A 25,915-nucleotide genomic window follows, 5' to 3' on the forward strand; every position below is an offset into this window, starting at 1 on the left:
GGCCCCTAGGATTGATGGTCTAACAGGCCCTTCTATTTATACTAGCCAGAGGAGGCCCATGAGACTGATTGTCTGAGAGGCCCTTCTATTCAAACTAGGCAGATGAGGCCCCTGAGAATGAAAGTCCGAAGAGCCATGCGGCGGCAACTGGCCGTGGCCATATTTCGGCCCGGTAGTGCCCCACAGAGCTCATGAGAGCACCTCAAGGGCTCCTAAGTAGACACGCTTATCCCCATAAGGGTGCCACGCCGGCTTCTGAAGGCTCCCTGTAGGCATCTAAGGGCCCTTTCCGGCCTCTAACGGCTCCACCCGCCTGTGATGGCTCCACACCAGTGTTTATGAGCGCCACACAGCGGCGCCTTTGAGGGTCATACTAGTGTCTCTTAGGGCCCTATATCGGTGGCTCTGGGGGCCCCACACCGGCGCCTCTGTGGGCCACCACACCTGTGCATCTCAAGGCTCTATAGGTACAGTCCACAGCAGAAGTACCGTACGGGGTGTTAAGGGACAGTTTTGAGGTGTTTTGTTATAAAACTCAAGAAGGGTTGGAGATAGAAGCATCAAATTGTCAGCATTTTATGTGGAATTTGATGCTTTACATGCCTGCCACGTTAAAGTTTTTAAGATTTATACCTGCATATTATTTATTATTATTTTTCATCACTGTCCCTTAGCACCCCAATGTGGGGTGTTAAGGGACACCTATATTTTTCCAAGAAATGGTCATCAAATGCCCACAATTGGGGTGTGGAAGGGCACACAATTTATTTATTGAAATGTTTTGCATATTCTGTCACAAAACAAGTCAGGTTCATTCACCACTAATGACCTTTTTAGCCAATTACGTGTAATGCAGTTTACGCTTGTGGAAAAAGTGCTAATTATAAGGTAAACAGAACCAAAAAGCACCCTTCTGTCATCAATAAAAACCCATGTTGAAGCTAGTCACTTGTCATTATGTTGCCCTCTTTGTTTTAGCCTTTTTATGATGACATCACATTTACCTACATCAGTCTCCATTAACCCATCATTGTAAAAGAGTGTTGAGATGTTTCGTTACATAACTTAAGATATGTTAGAGATAAAATCATGAACTTGCCAGCATTTTATGTGGAACTAGAGGTACAGGTTTACGCGATAACTGTATGTTTTGATTTATGTTATGTTACGGGTGCATCAGTTTTGGGTGATTGACTTGTATTTTTAGCTGTATTATTTGGGTAGATTTGGGTAGCTGTTTTTAATTGAACTGTAAGGGATGGTGATAGTTGCGGGGTGTTCAAGTGTTTTGTATGTTGGGCCCTTTTTGAACTCAACCCTACCCCTACCCTATCCTACCCTACCCTACCCTACACTACCCTACCCTACCCTACCCTACCCTACCCTACACTACCCTACCCTACTACCCTACCCTACCCTACCCTACCCTACTACCCTACCCTACCATACCCTACCCTACCCTACCCTACTCTACCCTACCCTACTACCCTACCCTACCCTACCCTACCCTACCCTACCCTACCTAACTCTACCCTACCCTACCCTACCCTACCCTACCCTACCCTACCTTACAATTCCCTACCCTACCCTAGTCCATACCCTACCCTACTACCCTACCCTACCCTACTACCCTACCCTACCCTACCTTACCCTACCCTACCCTTACACTACCCTACCCTACCCTACCCTACCCTACCCTACCCTACCCTACCCTTACACTACCCTACCCTACCCTACCCTTACACTACCCTACCCTACCCTACCCTACCCTACCGTACCCTACCCTACCCTACCGTACCCCACCCTACCCCTACCCTACCATACCCCTACCCCTACACTACCCTACCCTACCCCTACCCTACCCCTACCCTCCCCTACCCCTAACCCTACCCTACCCAACCCCTACCCTACCCCTACCCAACCCTACCCTACCCTACCCTACTCTACCCCAACACTACCCTACCTTACCCTACCCTACCCCTACCCTACCCTACCCTACCCCACTCCTATACACTAACCTACCCTACCCTACCCCTACACTACCCTAACCTACCCTACCCTACCCTACCCTACCCTACCCTTACACTACCCTACCCTACCCTACCCTTACACTACCCTACCCTACCCTACCGTACCCTACCCTACCCTACCGTACCCCACCCTACCCCTACCCTACCATACCCCTACCCCTACACTACCCTACCCAACCCTACCCCTACCCCTACCCCTACCCTACCCAACCCCTACCCTACCCTACCCTACCCTACTCTGCCCTAACACTACCCTACCTTACCCTACCCTACCCCTACCCTACCCTACCCCACTCCTATACACTAACCTACCCTACCCTACCCCTACACTACCCTAACCTAACCTACCCTACCCTACCCTACCCTACCCTACCCTACCCTACCCTACCCTACCCTACCCTACCCTACCCTACCCTACCATACCCCTACTCCTACCCCTACCCCTACACTACCCTAACCTACCCTACCATACCCTACCATACCCCTACCCTACCCCTACACTACCCTACCCTACCCTACCCTACCCTACCCTACCCTACACTGCCACCGACAGTCCAAGTTTCAGCTAAATCGGCCCAGAAACGGCTGAGATATCGCAAAAACAAATAAATTGTATTTACTGGCGAATCCCCTTGGCGAGCGGTGCCTTGTGTCGGCCTTCGTTGTCAAAGGTCAACGACCTCCCGACTCCGATGCTTTTCACTCAGTTTTAAGCGAACAACTGAACCTAAAGCACGTGCCTTCTGCTCGGCACCGGTCGCGCCCCCACCACGTGCACACCGCTGAACCCACACCCTCGAAAATTTAATACGACAATTGAGTGCACGCGTCCGACTTACAGCGAAAATTTCACCCCCGTAGCCCTTACCGTTCCAGAGCATGATAGCCTGTTGCCGATTCTAGTGTTAACCCTATGGCACACCACGTGAGCACGCGGTACGGGCGCACCCCCGGCCGCATCGTGCCCAAAATTTAATACGACCTGTTGAATGACACGACCCACGAGTGGCAAAAATTTCACCCTCTTGCGTCAATCGACGGCGCCGTAATAAGCCATTTTGGGAGTTACCCCGACGGCGGCGGACTTTTTAGGATTTATAATATAGACTAGAGGTACAGGTTTACGCGATAACTGCATGTTTTGATTTATGTTATGTTACGGGTGCATTAGTTTGGGTGATTAACTTGTATTTTTAGCTGTATTATTTGGGTAGATTTGGGTAGCTGATTTTAATTGAACTGTAAGGGATGGTGATAGTTGCGGGGTGTTCAAGTGTTTTGTATGTTGGGCCCTTTTTTAACTCAACCCTACCCCTACCCTATCCCTACCCTATCCTACCCTACCCCATACCCTACCCTACCCTACCCTACCCTACCCTACCCTACTACCCTACCCTACCCTACCTTACCCTACCCTACCCTTACACTACCCTACCCTACCCTACCCTACCCCTACCCTACCCTACCCTACCTTACCATACCCTACCCTTACACTACCCTACCCTACCCTACCCCTACCCTACCCTACCCTGCCCCTACACTACCCTACCCTACCCTACCCTACCGTTACACTACCCTACCTTTCCCTACCCTTACACTACCCTACCCTACCCTTACACTACCCTACCTTACCCTACCCTACCCCTACACTACCCTACCCTACCCTACTCCTACACTACCCTACCTTACCCTACCCTACCCTACCCTACCCTACCCTACCCTACCCTACCCTACCCTACCCTACCCTACCCTACTCCTACACTAACCTACCCTACCCTACCCTATCCTACCCTACCCTACCCTATCCTATCCTACCCTACCCTACCCTACCCCACCCTACCCTAACCTAACCTACCCTACCCTACCCTACCCTACCCTACCCTACCCTACCCTACACTGCCACCGACAATCCAAGTTTCAGCTAAATCGGCCCAGAAACGGCTGAGATATTGCAAAAACAAATTAATTGTATTTACTGGCGAATCCCCTTGGCGAGCGGTGCCTTGTGTTGGCCTTCGTTGTCAAAGGTCAATGACCTGCCGGCTCTGATGCTTTTCACTCAGTTTTTTTTTTTAAGCGAACAACTTAGCCTAAAGCACGTGCCCTCTGCTCGGCGCCGGTCGCGATTCTAATGCTAACCCCATGCCGCACATGAGCACACGCCACGGGCGCACTCCCGGCCGCATCGTGCCCAAAATTAAATACGACCTGTTGAATTACGTGACCCACACTGAGAGAAAAATTTACTCTAGGCTCTCGGAATTCTCTGAAACTCCCGCCTAATAACTCTTCGCAACTCCCTCAAATGTCGGCAAGCCTAGCGTAGCGAAGAGTATTTCCGAGAGTTTCCCGGTAGAGTTGCCAATTCGGCTGCGTCCGGGGAGTGTATCGTAGAGTTTACCGAGTGTAACGCGCGGAGTGTCAGCTGCCCCCTCTCGTGCGATGCCTGTTTACTCTCCTCATTTCCAGCTTGAAGCATGTAATCGAGTTTATTCAAGGGAGAGTTTTGAAGGGTTTTGGAGAAAAGTAATGTTCTAGAAGCTTCGGCGCGCGCTAGCTGGCCGAGCGTCAGTCCAGCTGCCGGCGCAGCGCAGTGTGCACGTTGCTGCTTGTATTCCAGTAGGTACTATTGTGCAATTTATTTGAATTTCCACATTGTTTTGGTAGTGAATTGGTGAAATAAGTGTGTGCCCGTGGCAGTGGCGGAAGATTAAAACTGTTTGTACATCAAGAGGTCGGTAATACCTAACAGAACATTGGATGAATCAACTGGCAACTGGTGTGAGTGACTGAGGACTGACCAATGACAGCGATGGACCGAGTGATTACCGTTATAATACCGAGCAGTGGTATTGGTAAAAATGGGTGTATAGAATGGTGTGGTTGAAATTAGCTAGGCCAACCGCTCCAGTAGCTGAAGGAAGGGTGCTCTCTGCGCTGGTGAGTGGTGAGTCGTGCTGACGGCCGGGTTTTAACCCTCGCATGTGTGCGGCGTTTGCCAGCTTCTAATGTGTGTGTGTGTGTGGGGGGGGGGGGGTCGGTTGGACCCCCCCCTTGCCGTTTGGCCCCTGATCGAGCTAGAGCTTCGCGGAAAAAACGAGCGTGTTGCCCGTGACGAGAGGAAGCCGATGATACCTAATTTTAAGGTCCTAGGTCATTGGGTGACCTTCCAGGTCAGATCAATGACTTAAAGTCGGGAAATCGGGACCTGTTAGAAAGTCGTAAAGTGTGGCTGCTAAGGGGTTTTTCGGGGTGCTGATCACGAATATCGTGTTAGTTTTGATCACAGATGATGTCTTTAAGCATTTAGACCAGGTCGGGTCAGGTCAGGTCAGGTCAACCAGTAGGCATCGTGACGGGTATTCGAAGTACGTGTCAACCGCCTCTGACAGCTTCGTAACATGTTACGAAGGCACCAAAACTACTTCGTAAATGTTCAAATGGTTGCTAAATTCGAATTCAGCTAAAAAAAACTAGCCTAGAAACATGTACAGCTCGAAAAAGTGAACCGAGGTCACCCGAGGTCACCAAAGGTCAATGACCTGATCTGACCTTCAGGTGACCTTGACACCCACCCTAATGCATGGAAGCAACATCAAATCACATGTTTGAACGTTTGAAACCACGAAAAGCTTGCAAACGCGCGGCTAATGCGAGCCGACATACGCAGAATCGCGATTCCGGCCAAACATGGTCTCGGAAAAGAGGTCACAGGTCAAAGGTCATTTGGGTCAGGGTCATGAAATTTTCAGGGTAGGTGTAAAAGTGATCAATGTGAGGGTACTGAAAGTTTCGTTGCGATCGGCCGCTTTTTACGCGAGTTATTCGCGAAAAACCATAGGGGGGTCCATCCGACCCCCCCCTACACATGCGAGCCGCGAGGGTTAAGAAGTTAATTACTGTTTTTATTTTAATGTCACGGATATGTAACTACTTCTTTCCATAATCCATCGGACGAAATAATTGGTATCGTAAAATAAGCGGTGTTCTTAATGCAGCAATCCAACTTCTGCATTGTGCTGTGCATTTTAGATTTACCCGGCTTTTGGGTTTCTTTTTTTCTGTACTGGAATCATACCATTGCCCGATGATTATTCGCTGAGTTTCGTCGAAGGGATGCCTTAGCCTCACATGATGTTTTGATAAAGAGTGAGAGTTTGCTGTGCACAGCGTAACAGCTGGGGCATTCCACGATAGATCGTACCACTTTTTTCCAATTTGACACCCTCATCTCTCGGAATTTGACGAGAATTGGTCTCAGGGGTAATCAGGGGCTCTGAATCCACCTGTAACATTTTCAGGCTTATCTGATTACGGAGCGAGCGAAGCGAGCGGAGTCTTTCCTTAGATTAACGGAAATTTCTGAGTATGAGCGGCCGGCCGGCCGGCCGTGCGGACGCTTTTGCGAGGCTTATATCTCAGCAACCACTTGACCGATTTACATGCGGTAATTTTTGTAGGGTAGCTTCATTCCTTCTACCAAGTATTGGACTATTCCCGATGCATGTGGGTGACCCCTTATGCACGTGCCACGTGCAAAACGAAGAGGTGTCAGTTTTGCAATTGTTGCAATATCTCGGTAACTACTTGGCCGATTGCGCTCAAAGTTGGCATGTAGGTAGGCACCCACTTGGCACTGCATATCCATGTGCCAGAGTTGGGGTGCTGCTGCACGTGCGCACGTGCAGGGGTCGTTTCCAGATCTCGAGAACGGCTCGACCGATTGCGCTCAAATTTGGTACACAGTTTGGGACCGGTTAGTAGGGTGCCGTGCACAAGTCAGTTGGGACCCATTTTGCACGTGCGCACGTGCAGGGTGCCGCTTCCAGATCTCGAGAACGGCTGGGCCGATTGTGCCCAAATTTGGCACATCGCTAGAGACCGGTTAGTAGGGTGCCGTGCACAAGTCAGTTGGAGGTACCCCCTCGCAATTTCGCACGTGCAAGGCCCACCCTCTCGCTCGCTCCGTTAGTCGCCCCATAAGGCGTTATACTGGTCAGTATTTCTTTAGTTATGGTGTATAACATTTTTTGGATCTTGCTTTGCAGCGCTAAGTTTGGCGGGCTGTAACTCTAAGACAGATTATTCAAATGCCAAATGTTATATAACATTGAACTTGCAATGAAACAGAGATTAATATGTATTTTTGAAATTTCGAAAAATACGCTCTTTTTGATATATGACATATCGAGTTTTCTTTCATTTGTATTTTTTGGACTTTGGGACCAAATTTTTTTTAAATTTTTATTTCTTTAAAAAAATATTTGGCTTATTGTTAAGAAGTATGCAAAAAATTAGGAAGGTGTTCTTTCTATAAATGTATTTATTTTACGTCACGATAACGGTTTCGAATAGTGATTTCGGGAGGGGAGCTTACAAATGGCGTGGTAAAGCTACCTAGTGACATCACAGGTTACTGAAATGTCAATTGAAGTCTGATTCATCTGAAAAAAAAGTGAAAAGAGGGTTAATCCAACCCTCTTTCCTATTAGCGCGAGGGTGAAAAAGGCTGTTTGGTTCTGACATTGTTTTGGACGCCAATGACCATAGCTGTCCGAGATAAAAGTTACAGGACGCATACATGGTGTCCTCCAGAGGTCTCACAACTTGTATATTTGGGAATTTTTTAAGGTTACATGAGGTCAGGTCGGTCACGTGACATCATTGTTATAAATCAATGGGAAAATATAAAAACTGTTATTTTGGCGCCGAGAATGATTCAAAAACTATCTCACGTACATGGTATCATGATTTCATGCACTCCTTGCAAAGTCTAATGCTTCACTTTTGCATTGTTAACCTTGCGTGACGTCATTTATGACGTCATTAGGGTCGTACGAGTTTTTCGTCAATAACTCCCGATCAAATGGAGCTAGAGAGTCGGGAAAGCCACCAATGGACTCGGGAAGACCTTCCGAATCGAATGATATGCCATATGATACCCTTTGCCCAGCTTGTGACCTGAGGGGCTCTGACCTGACCTTGACCCGAGGTCAACTACTTAAGTTGACCTCACCCTAGCAAAAAGTATACCATTCGATGCACCTGAGCTAGGCGAACACAATGATGCCAAAATCGCGGCTCTGCGGCCATTTTTTGCGAAGTTATTTACTAAAAACCGAACCCGTAACTTCAGTCACTTGACCTGACCTCAGACGCTACCGGTTAACCTGAAACCTTAAAATCGGGTACCAATCGCTGCGACTTGTAACGGCACACACGCTCGTTTTTTTCCGCGAGGCTCTAGCTCTATTAGAAGCGAAACGGCGTGCTGGGGTCGTATCAACCCCTCCGAAACCCTTTTTGTTTGCGGGAAAATGAGGAACTTATAGAAAGAACACCTTTCTAATTTTTTGCATGTCGATTTGCAATGAGATAAAGTTTCTTTTGAAAAAATAAAAATGTGAAAAATTTTGGTCCCAAAAGTTATTAGAGGCAAATGAAAAAAGATTAGGGTTTTTGCTCAACAATGAAATTTTTTCTTTGGAATTTTTAAATAGTAATATTAATTTTTGATTCATCGCAAGCTAAGTGTTGTTTACTTTTTGTTGGTTGCTTAACCCGTTCTTGAGTTATAGGCCATCAAACTCACCGTTACAAACCGAAGTTAAAAAATGTAATGCAATATAGCTCAAAAAGTTTTGATCTGAGAAGTCTGATATTTTGCCAGGCGTCTTTGGGGCCTATGATTACCCCTAGGACCGATTTTCATTAAAATCTGAGAGATGAGGGTGACGGGCCAGGTACGATCTATCGTGGAATGCCCCAGCTGGTTCTTTATCACATTATAGATAAGAGGCGCAACTGGTCAGTTAGATGAATTATTGTTCACGTTTTGTGACGAAGATACACGTGTAAGATTGAACTTCACAAATGAAAATGTCAATAAATGGTTCGTTCTATTCGCATCAGTTTCGAGAGAGGCAGAGTAATAAGGGTTTACGAGGGGTGTAATGGGCAGTTACGTGGGGGAGTAATGGGGAGTTCACGGGAGAGTTCCGTGAGAGAGTAATGGGGAGTTCACGCGAGAGTTCCGTGGGAGAGTAATGAGGAGTTATCGGGAGTTACGTGGGGGGAGTAATGTGGAGTAATGAAGAGTTCTAGGGGGAGTAGTAGAGGGGAGTAGTGATGGGTCGAGAGAGTTATGAAGAGTAATGGAGGAGAGTGATGAAGAGTTCCAGTGAGAGTTATGAGGGAGAGTAAAGGGGAGTAGCTGCCTGGAGTTTTAGGGAGTCGTTTTTGGTAACTCTCGATAACTCTCCTAAAGGGAGTCAAAATTTCTCTCAGTGCACGAGTCGTGAAAATTTCACCCTCCTGCGTCAATCGACGGCGCCGCAATAGCCGTTTTTGGGCGTCACGCCGACGGCGTAACCCCGACGGCGGCGGACTTTTTAAGATTTATAATAGTAGACTAGAGGTACAGGTTTACGCGATAACTGTATGTTTTGATTTATGTTATGTTACGGGTGCATTTGTTTGGGTGATTGACTTGTATTTTTAGATGTATTATTTGGATAGATTTGGGTAGCTGTTTTTAATTAAACTGTAAGGGTTGGTGATAGTGCGGGGTGTTCAAGTGTTTTGTATGTTAGGCCCTTTTTGAACTTAACCCTACCCCTACCCTACCCTACCCTACCCCTACCCTACCCTACCCCTACCCTACCCTACCCCTACCCTATACCCTACCCTACCCTACTCTACCCCTACACTACCCTACCCTACCCTAACCTAACCTACACTACCCTACCCTACCCCTACACTACCCTACCATACCCTACCCTACCCTACCCCTACACCACCCTACCCTACCCTACCCTACCCTAACCTACCCTACACTACCATGGGTGTAGTTTTCCAAAAATCATTGGGGGTGCTCAATAGCTTTCAGAAAGGCGTGCCATATTTTTCGTAGGTCTTTTTTCAGCTGTTCTTTTTTACTGTATCAGGATTCAGGCATCATGCAAGAAATTAGGTATGTTAAATCGATTCGAGAGCTTGTTTTAACCCTCGCCCGCACATGCCATTTTCCCATCCTAGAACGCACATGGGGGGGGGGGTTGCCACCCCCCGCGCCATTTCGTTCCTGTTGGAGATAGAGCTTAGCAGTAAAGACCAAAAAGATTCTTTGGGAAGAGACGAATCCAATGATACCCAGTTTTACCTTCTCAGGTCAGTCATTGACCTTCCAGGTCAGGTCAAACTAAAAAATATTGCTGTTTTGGGTCACCGTTGGATATCAAGTGCGCTGCTTATCAAATACCGATGACGATGCTGTTTTCTGGTGCCAAGCCAGCTAGAACCTCTTTGTCACACTACCCGACCATAATTTTGCTGCTGAGGTCATTTCAGGTCAAGTTAGGTCAAGGTCAATTATATGTGTTTGTATGTCTGTATGTGTCTGTGTGTATACTGATGTGTGCACCGATTGTTTTTGGGTCCATATTACATGAAATCATGGTCTGAGAAGCTTTTACCAAAAATGCAGTCAAAAAACTTCACAAAAAGTAAATTCAGCTTGCCTAAAACGCAATTATCTTAGATGACCTAGGTTGACCTTGAACCTGACCTTGACCCCTGTACATCGTCGAACAACATGTTCCATGATCGGTGGGAGGTAAGACTGGCAAAAAAGGCCGAAATCAGGGTGTCAAAAGCTCACAAGGCCCATGGCAAGCGCAAGATGTTGAGAATTGGCCATTTGGGTCATGACATGACCTGAAAAACAAGGTCATATCTCCGAAACCAAAAATCAGAGAAACTTGAAATTTTCAGTGGACATCAAGAAAGGATAGAGGAGCAGCTATACGAAAAATCAGCCTTTTAGCTCTAAAAATGTTGAGTGCAGAGCAGAAAGACTACCTGGGGGGGGGGGGGGTGGCAACCACCCCACCCCCATGTGCGGGCGAGGGTTAATAGCGCCACTGTAAAACAATTTTGGCTCACCCAATGCATTCATAATCACGGAAATTTTTGAACATATTACAGAACACGCTGGGTTTAAAATTTTAAATTCAGGCCCTACCGGACTTTTGGTAGGTCCGCGCTTAGGCAGCCTGGTCTGCATAGCTCTGCACGAATGAGCTTATATTGAGGGCTATCCAACATGACGCCTGACGGGACAGGCTCGATGGTTACTCTCCGGACATGGTTCTCGTGAAATATTGCATTTTGTTCCTGGAACTTAAAGGGACTATCCCACCTTCTAAAATGTTGTTAAAACCAGTTAAATTGTGCCCGACTTTATGGATTGAATGACCAGGAACACGGTTCTGGCATTTATTTTTCATTAAACATCTTAGGCTTCTCATATTCCAAACACAAACTTTCAAATATGTGACGTCACAGCCCAAAATTACCTCTTTCCCCAGGCCATATTACTGTCATAAAGCTGATTCTTTTTACTCTGTAGGCACCACAACAAAGTTCAGACCAAGTTTTAAGCGATTTTTCAACGAACAAACCCATTTAAATCAGAATGACTAAACGAGGTGACGTCACACTAACGGTCGCTCCATGTTGAAGATAGGGCCTTGTACGTACAAGGCCCATTTTCAAATGAAGGGAACGAATTTCTTCAACACCAAGAGGCCGCGGGGGTTGCAACCTAGATAGATAGTGGTTTCTGAACCTCGCCGAAAACTTGGCTATCTCAACTCAAACCCCATGTTAAAGGTGGGATAGTCCCTTTAAACCTCGCCGGCACAGGCCATTCTGCGTCCTTCGATGGCACAAGGGAGGGGGGGACCCCCCTCGCGTTTGGCCTCTGATCGAGCTAGAGCTTCGCGGAAAAAAACGAGCGTGTTGCCCGTCACGAGAGAAAGCCGATGATACCCAATTTTAAGGTCCTAGGTCATCGGTTGACCTTCCAGGTCAAGTCAATGACCCAAAAGTCGGGAAAATCGTGACCTGTTAGAAAGTCGTAAAGTGTGGCTGCTAGGGGTTTCCGGGGTGCTGATCACGAATATCGTGTTAGTTTTGATCACAGATGATATCTTTAAGCATTTAGACCAGGTCGGGTCAGGTCAGGTCAGGTCAACCGGTAGGGGCCGTGACGGGTATTTGTAGTACGTGTCAACCGCCTCTGACAGCTTCGTAACATGTTACGAAGGCACCAAAACTACTTCGTAAATGTTCAAATGGTTGCTAAATTCGAATTCAGCTCGAAAAACTAGCCTAGAAACATGTAAAACTCGAAAAAGTGAACCGAGGTCACCAAAGGTAAATGACCTGACCTGATCTTCAGGTGACCTTGACATCCACCCTAATGCATGGGAGCAACATCAAATCACATGTTTGAACGTTTGAAACCACGAAAAACTTGCAAAAGCGCGGCTAAGGCAAGCCGACATACGCCGAATCGCGATTCCGGCCAAACATGGTCTCGGAAAGTAGGTCACAGGTCAAAGGTCATTTCGGTCAGGGTCATGAAATTTTTAGAGTATGTGTAAAATTGATCAATGCGAGGGTACTGAAAGTTTCGTCGCGATCGGCCGCTTTTTACGCGAGTTATTCGCGAAAAACCTTAGGGGGTTGCATCAACCCCCCCCCCACTCCTGTGCCGGCGAGGGTTAAATAATAACGCTATACTTGCCGAGCTATATTTACATTTATTTACTCAAAAATGATTTAATTTGATTAAAAATATTTATAAATAGCACATTGATTTCAATAAACGAAAGTCATAGATTTGCTGCCGGATGCTGGGGCTCCTCATGAGGAGCATGGAGATGCCAGCTTGTCCACCTCCAGTGCGTCTCGAGCACAGGGCGATACTATGCGCGTTCAATGCTCATGTTAGGTCCGTCCTCCAATACGGAAGTGTCATTTGGAGCGGTGCAGCCCAGTCCCACCTGGTACGGCTGGAGCGGCTACAGCACTGCTTTCTCATGTGGCTAGGGGCTAAAACGCAGAGGAACTGTCCTATGGACTATCGTAGTCTACTGCAAACCTTTAAAACTGAGTCCACCAAAGCCCGCCTCATTCACACCGATGTCATGTTCTTGTACCAACTCCTTCACCACCGTAACGACTGCGCTTACCTGGTATCGATGTTTGGCCTTAACCCTCGCCAGCACGGGGGGTTGATGCAACCTTCCCCCCTCGGTTTTTCGCGAATAACCCGCGTAAAAAGCGGCCGATCGCGACGAAACCTAAAGTACCCTCGCATTGATCAATTTTACATCATTCCTAAAAATTTCATGACCCTGAGCTAAATGACCTTTGACCTGTGACCTACTTTCCGAGACCATGTTTGGCCGGAATCGCGGTTCGGCGTATGTCGGCTCGCTTTAGCCGCGCGTTTGCAAGCTATTCGTGGTTTCAAACCTTCAAACATGTGATCTGATGTTGCTCCCATGCATGGTGGATGTCAAGGTCACCTGATGGTCAGGTCAGGTCACTGACCTTTGGTGACCTCGGTTCACTTTTTCGAGTTTTACATGTTTCTAGGATAGTTTTTTTTTTAGCTGAACTCGAATTTATCAACCATTTCAACATTTACGAAGAAGTTTTGGTGCCTTTGTAAAATGCTACGAAGCTGTCAGAGGCGGTTGACACGTTCTACGAATACCCGTCACGACCCCTACCGGTTGACCTGACCTGACCTGACCCGACCTGGTCTAAATGCCCAAAGACATCATCTGTGATCAAAACTAACACGATATTCGTGATCAGCACCCCAGAAAACCCCATAGCAGCCACACTTAACGCTAACAGGTCCCGGTTTTCCCGACTTTTGGGTCATTGACTTGACCTGACCTGAAAGGTCGGCCGATGATCTAGGACCTAAAAATTGGATATCATCGGCTTCCTCTCGTGACGGGCAGCACGCTCGTTTTTTCCTCGAAGCTCTAGCTCGATCAGGGGCCAAACGCGAGGGGGGGTCGTACCACCCCCCCTTGTGCCGTCGAAGGACGCAAATTGGCCTGTGCCGGCGAGGGTCAATGTGCCTGGGAGGCGTAACCGCCGCACGGGCTTGTTTCATGTCTCCTTCGGGAGAGTGAACACCGTAAAGAACTGTCTTTCTGTGCATATTCCTCGGTTGTGCAATCAATTTTTGTCACAAGGTCCGTCGGTGGACTTTTACCACCCTTCCACGTCCTTCCGGCGTGAGGCTTTCCAGTACGCCCGAACACTGGGCAGCTATGGGATCTCTCTGTCACCATGTCCTACTTGATTCATTGGCCCAGGTTGTACTGAACTTTTAGAATATTACAGAAAATTGGATATTGTTAGGTTGGCGGCTGCTTATACATGCTTGTATGTTTTACCCAAACAGAGGAACTAAGTATGGTATGGTATGGTGTTGTGAATGTCGATAAATTTTACAGCCATTGACATTGTTTGCCAACCTTCATTTATGTTAGATTGGATATCTTACTTAGTCCCAAGCACCATAATATCAGATGTAATATAAACACAAATATCATGCATCTTAATTTGTGGTAATTTATTCAATGTCACTCTTAGTCACTGAATTGAGTAAGCATAGTATTTGCATGATTCACTGAGCTCATTACAGAAGAAAATTATTATTACTGGAGATTACTGGAGAAGAAAATACTGATTATTGAGGGCCTTGAGTCAGCTGGGAATGTTTTGATGAGGCTGGGGGTGCTATGCTGCCAAACATGCCGGTTGGCATGCCGCAGCATGCATTCATGTGTTTGCCTATGAAATTTGGAGCACAATGAGGGGTCATACACATATCAAAACGCAATGTACCTACTCCGTTTTACATGCATGATGCAAATATAATGTGAGAACGAACTTATGGGATACCCTGTATGTTTTTCTCGGATAACTTTCGACGTATCCTAGCTAAGAACCAACTGATATGTAGCACCATCGTGATCCTCTCGTCGATCCGCATCGAAACATATGTATGTTGACCTTACACGTCAAGGTCAAAGTTGACCTTAGGTCATGTGACCTCAAGGTCATCATACACATCATTCGATGCGCCTTGACGAGCTGAACACAATGAGTCTATCCGCGCCGCTGTATCTTAAACCTGTAAGTAATTATTAGCAAAAACCTTTGGTGACCTATAATGACGTCACATGCCCTTACAATTGCCCAAGGGCAAACAAGGTCTCAAAGTGGTCAAATTTGATCTATATGAAGTCACTCATGGTATATTAGGCGATTCCGATGCGTTTTAGTGTAAAAATAAGGGAGCTGATTTTTTCCCAATTGACTTTTAATGGTCAAGAAATTGAACTGACCTTAGGTCATCAAAATCGAAATTCAAAGCGAACTGGCGCTAGGGCAAAACAAACACAATGTTGCCTGTTCCACGTCTCTTTCTCTATTAGATCAAAAGGTACAGCAAAAAAAAATTGTTGTGTGTTCAATGGCTGACCTCGGATGACCTTTCAGCGGGTCACTGATGCAAAGCTGCACCAGTGTCATCAATAATATCCTAACTCAGCATGATTCAAAAGTATTTGAACCGGTCAGATGCATTTTGTTAATGATTAAATCATTTACATGCCAAAACAAGATTATAGGCATCCGGAATATTGGGTGGGGTGTGGGGGTCTAAACCCCTAGCTAAATTGGCTGGGGGTCCTGCGGGCCCCGTGACCCCCCCCCCCCTTTGTGGCTGAGCCCGTGGTCATTTAACCCTACCACTGGCACCTGGAATCATGATTTTATGTCCTACTTTGAAGGCCCGATGCTTGGCACAAACACCCGAGTGGACACCGGACAGGAACAGGCACAGACAGGGCCACACTTTCGAAAAGACAACGATTGGAGGGTTAAACCAGATAATCTCCGAAACTGAATGCCTTAAATGGTAAAGGAAGGACTGTACGGGTCTCGCGGGTTTTAGCGGTAGGTTTTGCACCTACAAAATAGTATATTTCAGGCTATATCTTCTAAATGTTGAGGATGCGATCGACTTGTTGGGTAACAAGGCGGCCATGATCGTGTAAAATGGCATCATCGTAGATAGATTAGTTTCTGAGATATAACCGGAAATGTTAAAGTGCAAAACCTACCGCTTAAAGGTAGTGTGCCAGCTTTCCTGGACCGTATGGAGTTAATGGCCCAGATAAGGAGAACCGGATTTTTAGAACTTATCCATACCTTCAAAACTCATGGAAACGTCTTAAATTCTTCAAATTTTGAGTACCCCAGTGCGAAATTCGCCCCGACGGGTTGTCGGTCGTACCCCAACCACATTTCACACCACTATGAACAATAAATGCACACACTGAAATCGCTATTACCGATATGCTCATCCAATCAAGTTTCGATAAACCCGTTCATCATCATCTCCTGCGGTTTCGAACACGCCTGTTAGGTGGTGCGGTAGACCGCGCCCAAAGCCAGGGCCCCGGTAACGTGAGGTAGCCGAGTCGGGGCAGCGTGCGCTGACCCAAGCCGGGGCCGCGCGTCCTCCCGGTGTCATGTGATAGCCCGGGGCTGCCCGCGGGGATGCGGTAGACCGCGCCCAAAGCTGCGGCCCCGGCTTGGGTCAGCGCACGCTGCCCCGACTCGGCTACCTCACGTTACCGGGGCCCTGGCTTTGGGCGCGGCTTCTGCTCATACTTTGTGGTGCGGTGGTGGTGCGTCGGGCCGCGCGCTCTGACTTCGGCCAAGAAAAATGCGTCAGCTGATCATTGTCATTTCTGCCACTTGCGTGTGGTGAAATGAGGTCATAACTTAAGAGACGGCTTTTTCATATCAATTATTTTACATAAAATCATATTTCAAACCATAAATAATGATCGACAGCCAAATAAGTAAACAATACCAATACAGGCTTACAGTTTAAGGCTCGACATTGTGTTGTCTACGATTAGACAGCTGATAACTCATTCCCGTACGCCGTAACTCTATAATGACCTTTGCTTATTGTCACATGTGCGCCGCATTCGCGATTGTTGCCGACGCCTGTTTGCAGGTCAGCCCACTACAGTTGTTATTAGAGGTGGCAAAATGTGGACCCGGGGACCCGGTCTATGGACCCGGTCTGGACCCGGATGGGTCCAGACCGGGTCCCCCAAAATTTTTGGCCGGGTCCAACCGGGTCCTATCATTCCCCTGTGCTTTATGGTAAATGTTAATATCTTTTATGCTTTGTAAAACATAATTGATGCAGTTTCCAGTCCATAAGTCCCAATTCCACTTTTGAATTTTAATATTCCTGCAGATTGGGCTACCTATTCTGTAGCATACTGGTCAGTCTTGCTTCAATTTCTTATCTTGTCACCTACAACAAAATATACAAGTTCTAAGTGCTGGCAATCCAGAAAATATTTCACCAAATGTTTGTACGCATCACTTCCATTCAGTTTGCTGTACCACACCTAACAATATTTTGAGCTGTAGAAATCAAATACCAATGACATATGTAGGTAAGTAGGTATGATTGAAATCCATTTATAAATGGACACAAATCCAATTGAAGCAAGGCTGACCAGTGGCATTCTTAGTTCTTACCTGCCATTTCAATGACATTGACATACCAAAGTCACTATGCCCACCAGAAATCGGAGTTCATGTTTGATATTCAAAAGCATTTCATAACTCAAACAGCTTTGAAATGATTTCTATCACGGCCAGAAGACAACTCATAAAACCAACATGCCCTTGCATAAATCCATAAAGCTAAAAATGAATCCAAGGCATTCTCCAGAAACCGTAGTATTGATCAGATTTTTAGCCAACTGGCGCCGCATGGTGGCGCTAGCAGAGTGCATTATACATATAGCGCTTTACTAGCGCCACCATACGGCAGCAGCTGGCAAAAAAAAAACTGAGTCATTACCAATGCCCTTCTCCAAGGCCAATGATTCCGTGTTGACGTGAAAATGGCGCATTTGAGCGTCATATATGCTATGCCTTACGCACGCTAATCTACTGCAAAAAGGTTACAATTTTGGAACACGTTTGGGAAGAAATCAGGTAAGTCTCAGAACCCTTGGTATTTATTCTATATCTAGGTACTAACAACAAAATGTAGTTTGTTTTCTACGTTAATAAATTGGCACTTAAGTCATGATCGGAACCTTGCCAGTTGCAGTGCTTAAAAGTTTATTGCCATTACGATTTTGTAGTACTTTAACCCCAACAAAATTTTGCAGTGATTTAACGCCTGTTTTGTCCTTGCATTGCTATCGTGTCGACATTTCTGGCGGACCTCACAAAGTTTTGATGTTTCTATTTTGATTTTGAATGTTTTCTCGTTTGGGGCCTAGTATAGTTGATAATATTTGTAAGGACTAATGAATTTAATTCTAAAAGCGAATATCTTTTACCAAGAATATTAGAAAAGTTATGTATCAGTATGGTTATCCTGTTCCATGTTGATGTCAGGTTCTGAGTTCTGACCCTGGTGAAGGCACCAGCACTGCTCCATCACCATGGATCCCCAGTTCACATCATTTTTAGCAGCTGTAGTAAAAGTGGCTTAGGTTAGCATGAAATTCATTGGTTTACTTGCTTCTTATATTCTTAAATATGATCTGAATCTGGTTCTAAAATACAAACTGTGAAGCGAAGTGAAATGACCATGGCATGCGTTTTTTACTTTGCAACACAAGTTTGCCCAATTGGATAGAAACTATTTTCTTCTTGCTATACCTACAACTGTACACAATTTTCATAATGAATTTCGGGAACGGGTCCATCTGGTTCCAACGCTGACTTAGACCGGGTCTGACCGGTTCCAGAAATGTGCCAGTCAGACCGGGTCCGGGTCCGGGTCCCAAAATTTTCCAGTTTTGCCACCTCTAGTTGTTATACATATCGAAAAACCGATAAACTTTTAGGCGAAAAAGGCACTATTCCAGGCCCATTTTTGATTTTTTTTGCGATATTAGGTAAAAACAGAAGCTTCTTATCCTAGGAAAAATAAAATGGGAAATCTTTCAAAGGTGGCACACTACCTTTAATCTCGCGAGAGACGTACCTTACACGACTAGCCCCCTGTGGTACCATTTACGCGAAAGGTACTAAAATATCTCTTCTAACGGCTAGCTAGGTTCGTTCGTAGAGCCGCCGGCTACCGATGGCCAGCCCCTCTCCCTAGCCACGTCTGAAGCCCGTGCCAAGTGAGCGGCACGGTTGCAGCCACCGCGCGCCATACCTGGGCCGGCTCGGCGAGCTGCGGCGAGTCGGCCGGCGTCGTGCGCTCGTCGGCCGCGCCGTCCTCGGCACCGCTGCCGCCCTGCCGCCGACAAAGCAATCCCGTCAATGACACATACCTCCAGCGACCACACAGACACACACACTGGGAGCAGACGAGCGCCGGTCCACAGCAGTGAACTATACCGCGACCACACACACTTACCCTGTTTACATGAGCGTTCAGCCTAAACGGAAATATCCGATTAGCCGGGAAACGGAAAAATGCGTTTCGGTGGCTCCATGCACAGCCCTCTGCAAACTGCGTGGTAGGTATTCTTTTTTCGACAAAACCGAGAATAGCGCGAATACTATGCTATCGGTCACTCGGAAATTGTAACAGCAAGACGCGAAACTCCGCACCTTAGACTGGCATTATCATAGCATTCATTTTCCATCCAGTTTGGCAACAAAACCCAAAAGTTTATATTTGCCCCCAAAACAAACTTTTGCATTTTGTTGCCACACAAGGCGTATAATTCGTTTAATGATAGACCCAGTCGAAAGAGTGGAGCAAGACGCATCTATTTGTAGTGAGTTCCGACCGACTGATAGCATAGCCTTTGAGTTATTGTCGGTTTTGTCGAAAAAAGAATACCTACCACGCAGTCTGCTGAGGGCTGTACATGAGCAGCGCGGTGTACTTAGCGTAAAAATCCGTTCAGGAACGGATAATTCCCTTTACGCCGGCAGCCCGAAAAATACGGATAATTTGCGCATTTTTAAATGTCTGGCGCAGCTGCTAGCAAGCATTGTTTGTGCTTGCTTTAGGCTTAATTTACTTGATTCTTAAACGTTTTATATGGAAATCGGAAATAATCATGGCACAATCCATTACCGTAAACGGGGGTGACTTTGCCTTGCGGGGTGACTTTTCCATGCTTCTCGAAAAAATGCTCTAGGGAGATCTCCAGTGATATTTTACAAAGAATGTAATAATTTGTATGCACAAATGAAAGATAATTGATGGGCCTTCCAATATAACCAACACTGAGAGATAAGTTACCACTAAATACCTAACTGGGCTTCATTTTATTGGAGCCATTGAAATGGTCAAATTTGAAGATGTCCAAACTTTTCATTATCTAGCCATGTTTTAGACCAACTCCGATGCTGAAACTTGGTATGGTTGATCATGACAAGATTGTTAAATTGGCATATCCAACAAAATTGCCATTTGTCACTTCATTTAGCTGAAATTTTTGGTGGCGATTTTTCCAAGTGAATTGCAGGCCACATGGGGTGACTTTGCCACCATATTATCAATGCAAAAATGAAATACTTATGCGATGCAATTCAAAATATTTTTTTTTAATGTAGCATCATTTTGATCTCCAAACTGGTTTTTAAAAACTAAAAGTTTATATGTTGAAAATTAGCACAGGAATGCGCAGTGGGAGTATAGAACGGCAAAAATTACCAAAATCAAAAAATGGATGAAGCTGGGCCCAACTTTTCAGCACAGCCAAGATCATCTACAACTACTGAGTTTGCTAATAAGACTGGCTGAAGAAATATGTACCATTTTATAAATCAAAACGCTAATAATAAAAGTGCCGGTGAGTTGACGCAAGAACGTCCACTTTCTGTTCCTCTCAATGCCACTGGAAGAAAGCGGCAAGGTCCTAGAGTACCGATACAATAATACTTTTGCTTATCTATCTGTTCTGAACCATTTCTCAATTTCTATTTACTATCAGATGTCAATTATTTTCAACAAATGTAATGTATTATAAAAAGTAATGTATCTCTCCCTTTTTGTACATCATTTAAGAGCAAAAAAACCTCGAATTGCTTTATTTCTTCCCATTAAACAATTAGGGATGGTGGCCCTTCCCCATACATTGAACAAAAATGTTTAAAAAATATTTGTTAGTGTTAAAAAACATTATTTGGCATGGTGGCAAAGACACCCCTTTTTCAGTTTAACTTTGCCACGACTCTTAGGCAAGCTATAAATACAATAATAGCAAAACCCAAAGAGGTAATCTTCATCCGTGTTTTGAACATAGCGTCATCCAAATAAGTTAACAAGTTTAAATAATACAAGCGTCTAAAGTTGAAAACATGGCAAAGTCACCCCCGTTTACGGTACCTTACTTGTGTGCTGAAGAAGTGTGATTAACTGTCAGAAAGCAAGTAAACATCAGAGCTCTTGGACAAGATTGAAGAACACATCTATATTGCAAGTCTTTTTGGTTTCAGAAAAAGGCTAAGATAGCCATGGGTGTAGAAACGTTTTCAAAGTTGGTGTGGAGTTTACAGCCATTCTCGAAAACTACCCCCATTTTTTGCCAACTCCAAAATCTCATGGGATCTGCATCCATCTCAGGGGTACTCGGTCGGAGGTTGGGGGAAGCAAACTGCCCCGCTTGCCCTCCCCCCCGTGGCGACGCTAATGGTGTTGAAAGCCTTCACTGGCTATAAGAGCTTAGAGGAGGTTTGAGCAACCACTGGAACAGACCCTATCATGCTCAAGCTCGGGTGGAAACGCCAATCAGCTCGTTTATCGCCTTGCCAATCAGCTCATAGACCCGGGAATATGGGGGGGGGGGGAGCGAGGGCGATTGTCCCCAACTTAAGAGCCGAGGGGGTGACGTCTCCCAACATTCATGCAGCGAGGAAGGATCTTTCCTCTTTTTGATGATGACTACACCGAACAGTAGGTAAGCAGAAAACTGAAGTGGTCGAATTTCGACTCGAAGAGAGGGTCCGTCATTGGAACAAAGCGTAAATACCGCTCAGTTTTCGACCCTAAGAAGACCCTATCATCTTGCCCTATCTCTGAACTCATTCATAGTTTCGTCACAACCGGCAAAACGCCAGAAAAAGTGTAATATGCGTACAGGGCATGCATATCTTGGCTCCCTGTCCTTTGAGGTCCTGAGGACGATAGCGGAAATTCTGTGACGATAAACCAAGAGAGGTGGTCGAGGATCCTCCAGTTTTTTTTTTTCTAATGGTATTTTCTAATGGTTCTTCCGCTCGCCGCAGCGCAGCTGTGCCGACACCATCAAACAGCAGTGGTTTCAGCAGGATGGAGACCATGCTTGCACCGTCCTGAAGACCATGCATTGTCTCAGAGAGTGGATGTGAAAAGTTTTCCTTGCATATTATATCAAAATTTGGACCGAATTTGGAGTGGGAAGGGCTAAAATTAGTCTGGGCTAAATCAGTCCGGGCCCAAAGCCACCCATTCAACCATTCGGACAAAATTTCTAAACAAAATAGGCTAACTTTTATTTCATACCAAAACGGCACATTCGGAAACCGTGAATGCTGGTCTTGTGTCTACCAGCAGCAGATTCGCGAATATCAATCCACTGCTAGATTGACGAGCATGCACGTTTCTGCAATGTTTAGACAACAATATCTTCTAAATAAAAATTATTCACTTTTTAAATGTAATATATCACAAAAAGGCAAGTAAATAAAGTCAAAATGAAGCCACTGCCAGCTTTTACAAAAAAAAAACCAAATGCATGAAAATTGTCTTTTCCTGATGAAGGAAAACTTTTCTATGGCGGGAACAACAAATTAGGTATCATTGCGCTATTGCAACGATTATGGCGCAGGCCACTTATGCACATGTGCTACAGCCGTCAAACCAACAATACATCATTCTTATTTTAAAAAAAATCGTAGAGCCAAAGCACATAGAGAAGGTAATTGTGCCCTGCTAAATGTGAGGTTTGTTAAAAAATTGCTAACTTATTCCCCACATCTCGTCGGACGTCGAATACTGCTGTTTTTCAGGCTGGGGATGACACCAGAGTGGGTAAAAAACCAGCATCTTGAGGCATAATTCTTTTACAAATAAAAACCAGGGCAGTTGGACAATGATAAAGGCTTGATTAATGATGATCATTTTCATCATGCATATTGTGTAACTGTGATATCTAGTGGGTGCATGTTTACATTAAATGCTCCATACAGTTATCGCTTACTGCTGATTAAAAATGACATGCTTTTTGGATATTTTTCTTAAACTTAGAATGTGAAATATTTTTGTGTAGACTTGCAGATTTTGGGGTGCTTCTGCCAGTGAGGGGTGCATTTTTTTGGCTCAGGGGATGCTCGAGCATTCCCATACCCTCCTCCCCTCCCCCAATTATCCGCCTTTGTGGACTATGAAGAACCCATACTGATTTCTTCTGGCCTTGAATCATATTTTGGTGTTTTTTTTTTTACTCAAAAGTGCATGAGAAGTGTCACCACTTAAAGTTGGTGTGGAAAATCCACACCAACTTTCAAGTTGGTGTGGAGCTCTCCATACCAACCACATACGAAGTTACGCCCATGAAGATAGCTCATAATAGTCATAGCTCACGATGAGTTGAATAGTAAGAGACAAGTATATATTATGAGAAGGACACAACACATTCGGGTGGACGCGTTTCGTCGAGAGACTTCCTTCAACGCTCCTTAACCCTCGCCCGTAAACGGCGATCTGCCACCTTCGCCCATGCAGGGGGGGGGGGGGGGGTTGGTGCGACCCCCCCCCCCCTTGGCGTTTGAAAACGGAGCGTCGTAGAGCTTAGCGGAAAAGACCAACGGATTGCTCTCGCCGAGATCTCGCGATTGGTGGTATATTTTTTGGTCCTAGGTCAACATTTGACCTACTTTTGACCGGTCAAAGGTCAATTTTTCGGAAAAAATAGATTTTTTCCAATTTCCGCGGCGATTGCGGCAAAACGGTGGGAGATATCGACTTGAAACCTTCACTATCGTGTTCCTTGATCAATTCTCTATCGTTTGGTATGTATTTCGTTTCCCTAGCTCTAAAAATGGCGCGTTGGGAGCGCCGGAAGTCGGCAAGGTCACAGTCGGCGGCAGAAATTCGAAAAATCAAAATTTAAATTTTTGAAATCTGATTGTATTTTTGGATTTGGGAGGTCCATTTGCTCCCTATAGAAGCTAATATTGCTGCATATTCCCATTGAGGTGACAAGAATTAGCAAAATAGTGGTTCGGGCGCTTTTCAAAAATAGTACCGGACGCTGTTCCTCTTGTGACGTCATAGCTCCGTGACCTGACCTGACCCGGTCAAGTTTCTTATACCATATGATAGCCAATACTTGCCCCAACATGCATGGGAAGTTTCATCACGATCCATCAACCGATGTTTTTTTTTTTTTTTTTTGAATTTTGCTCCCGACAGGCCGATGCTCCCAACCGATGTCCGTACCACCGGCAGGAAACCTCGGGCGTTGGCACTCAGTTTGTGAAAATCCGGCCGGAGGCTGTTCCCTTTGTGACGTCATAACTCCGTGACCTGACATGACCCGGTCAAATTTTTTTATCAAAAGATGCGCAAGGTTTGCCCCATAAGGTACCCAAAATTTTGCCAGCGCCGCCGTTTTTGCACTATTTCCGAAAAGGCTCAGGGGGGGGGGGGGTTGCACCAACCCCCCCCCCCTACATGGGCGAGGGTTAAGAAATGGAAGCAATACAAGCACACACAAGAATAAGACTTGAATAGAGTTTTATTCTTGTGTGTGCTTGTATTGCTTACATTTCTGAAGGGGCGTTGAAGAAGTCTCTCGACGAAACGCGTCCACCCGAATGTGTTGTGTCCGTCTCATAATATACAGCTCATGATGATGGACCTCCAGTAAGTTGACAAAATCAAAATGCAAGAAAGGATGTGCAGGTGCCACACATCAGAAAACATTGGTATGAAAGTGGGTGACGCAGGATTGTGTCTGCATTTTTGATTGACACATTTGAAGCACTTGAATAGTCGAGCATTTTATTTTTATTTTTTGCTGTAAGTATTAAGTGCTCAGCACTTCAGGCTAGTGATGTCAATTACAGAAAATCGTAATACCGATACCAAACCAAATACCAACCAAAACCATCAGGAAATACCGAAACCGAACCAACTTGAGAAGATGAGGAAAAATACCAACTTTTTACCGATTTTTCAACCTTGTATACATTAGCAAGGGTTCATAATACCAACAAAATACCAAAAACAATCGGATTGAAATACCAAATACCAGCTTGGTATCGGTTTGGTATCGGTATACCAAAAAGTTGGTATCCGATTGACATCACTACTTCAGGCCACGTCAGATCAGTACTAGGTAAACATGCGTAGTTGATGTGACCTGTGGGTGCATTGCCCGCAGGGGATACTTTAAGTATTTTTTACTGCGTCCCAAAGGTGGCAAATGGCACATGCTTCGATCAGAAAGGGCAATGTGTTGTGTCCGTCTCATAATATACAGCTCATGATGATGGACCTCCAGTAAGTTGACAAAATCAAAATGCAAGAAAGGATGTGCAGGTGCCACACATCAGAAAACATTGGTATGAAAGTGGGTGACGCAGGATTTTGTCTGCATTTTTGATTGACACATTTGAAGCACTTGAAAAGTCGAGCATTTTATTTTTATTTTTTGCTATAAGTATTAAGTGCTCAGCACTTCAGGCTAGTGATGTCAATTACAGAAAATCGTAATACCGATACCAAACCAAATACCAACCAAAACCATCAGGAAATACCGAAACCGAACCAACTTGAGAAGATGAGGAAAAATACCAACTTTTTACCGATTTTTCAACCTTGTATACATTAGCAAGGGTTCATAATACCAACAAAATACCAAAAACAATCGGATTGAAAAACCAAATACCAGCTTGGTATCGGTTTGGTATCGGTATACCAAAAAGTTGGTATCCGATTGACATCACTACTTCAGGCCACGTCAGATCAGTACTAGGTAAACATGCGTAGTTGA

The 25,915-nt window shown here is 45.5% G+C and overlaps 1 protein-coding gene across 1 annotated transcript in view; it reads right to left on the reverse strand.

Annotated features, from left to right (window-relative positions):
• LOC122373991 overlaps positions 1-25,915 on the reverse strand; it is an 84,148-nt gene that overhangs the window by 48,456 nt on the left and 9,777 nt on the right. The window contains exons 4-5 of the mRNA XM_043352481.1: positions 19,250-19,275; positions 19,132-19,212 (exon numbers count right to left, since the gene is read on the reverse strand). Of these exons, the coding sequence (XP_043208416.1) occupies positions 19,132-19,212; positions 19,250-19,275 (107 nt within the window). The remainder of the gene's footprint in view (positions 1-19,131; positions 19,213-19,249; positions 19,276-25,915) is intronic.

Source organism: Amphibalanus amphitrite, unplaced genomic scaffold (genome assembly GCF_019059575.1).
Source record: "Amphibalanus amphitrite isolate SeventyFive unplaced genomic scaffold, NRLGWU_Aamphi_draft 001584F_arrow, whole genome shotgun sequence".
Lineage (NCBI taxonomy): Eukaryota > Metazoa > Arthropoda > Thecostraca > Balanomorpha > Balanidae > Amphibalanus > Amphibalanus amphitrite.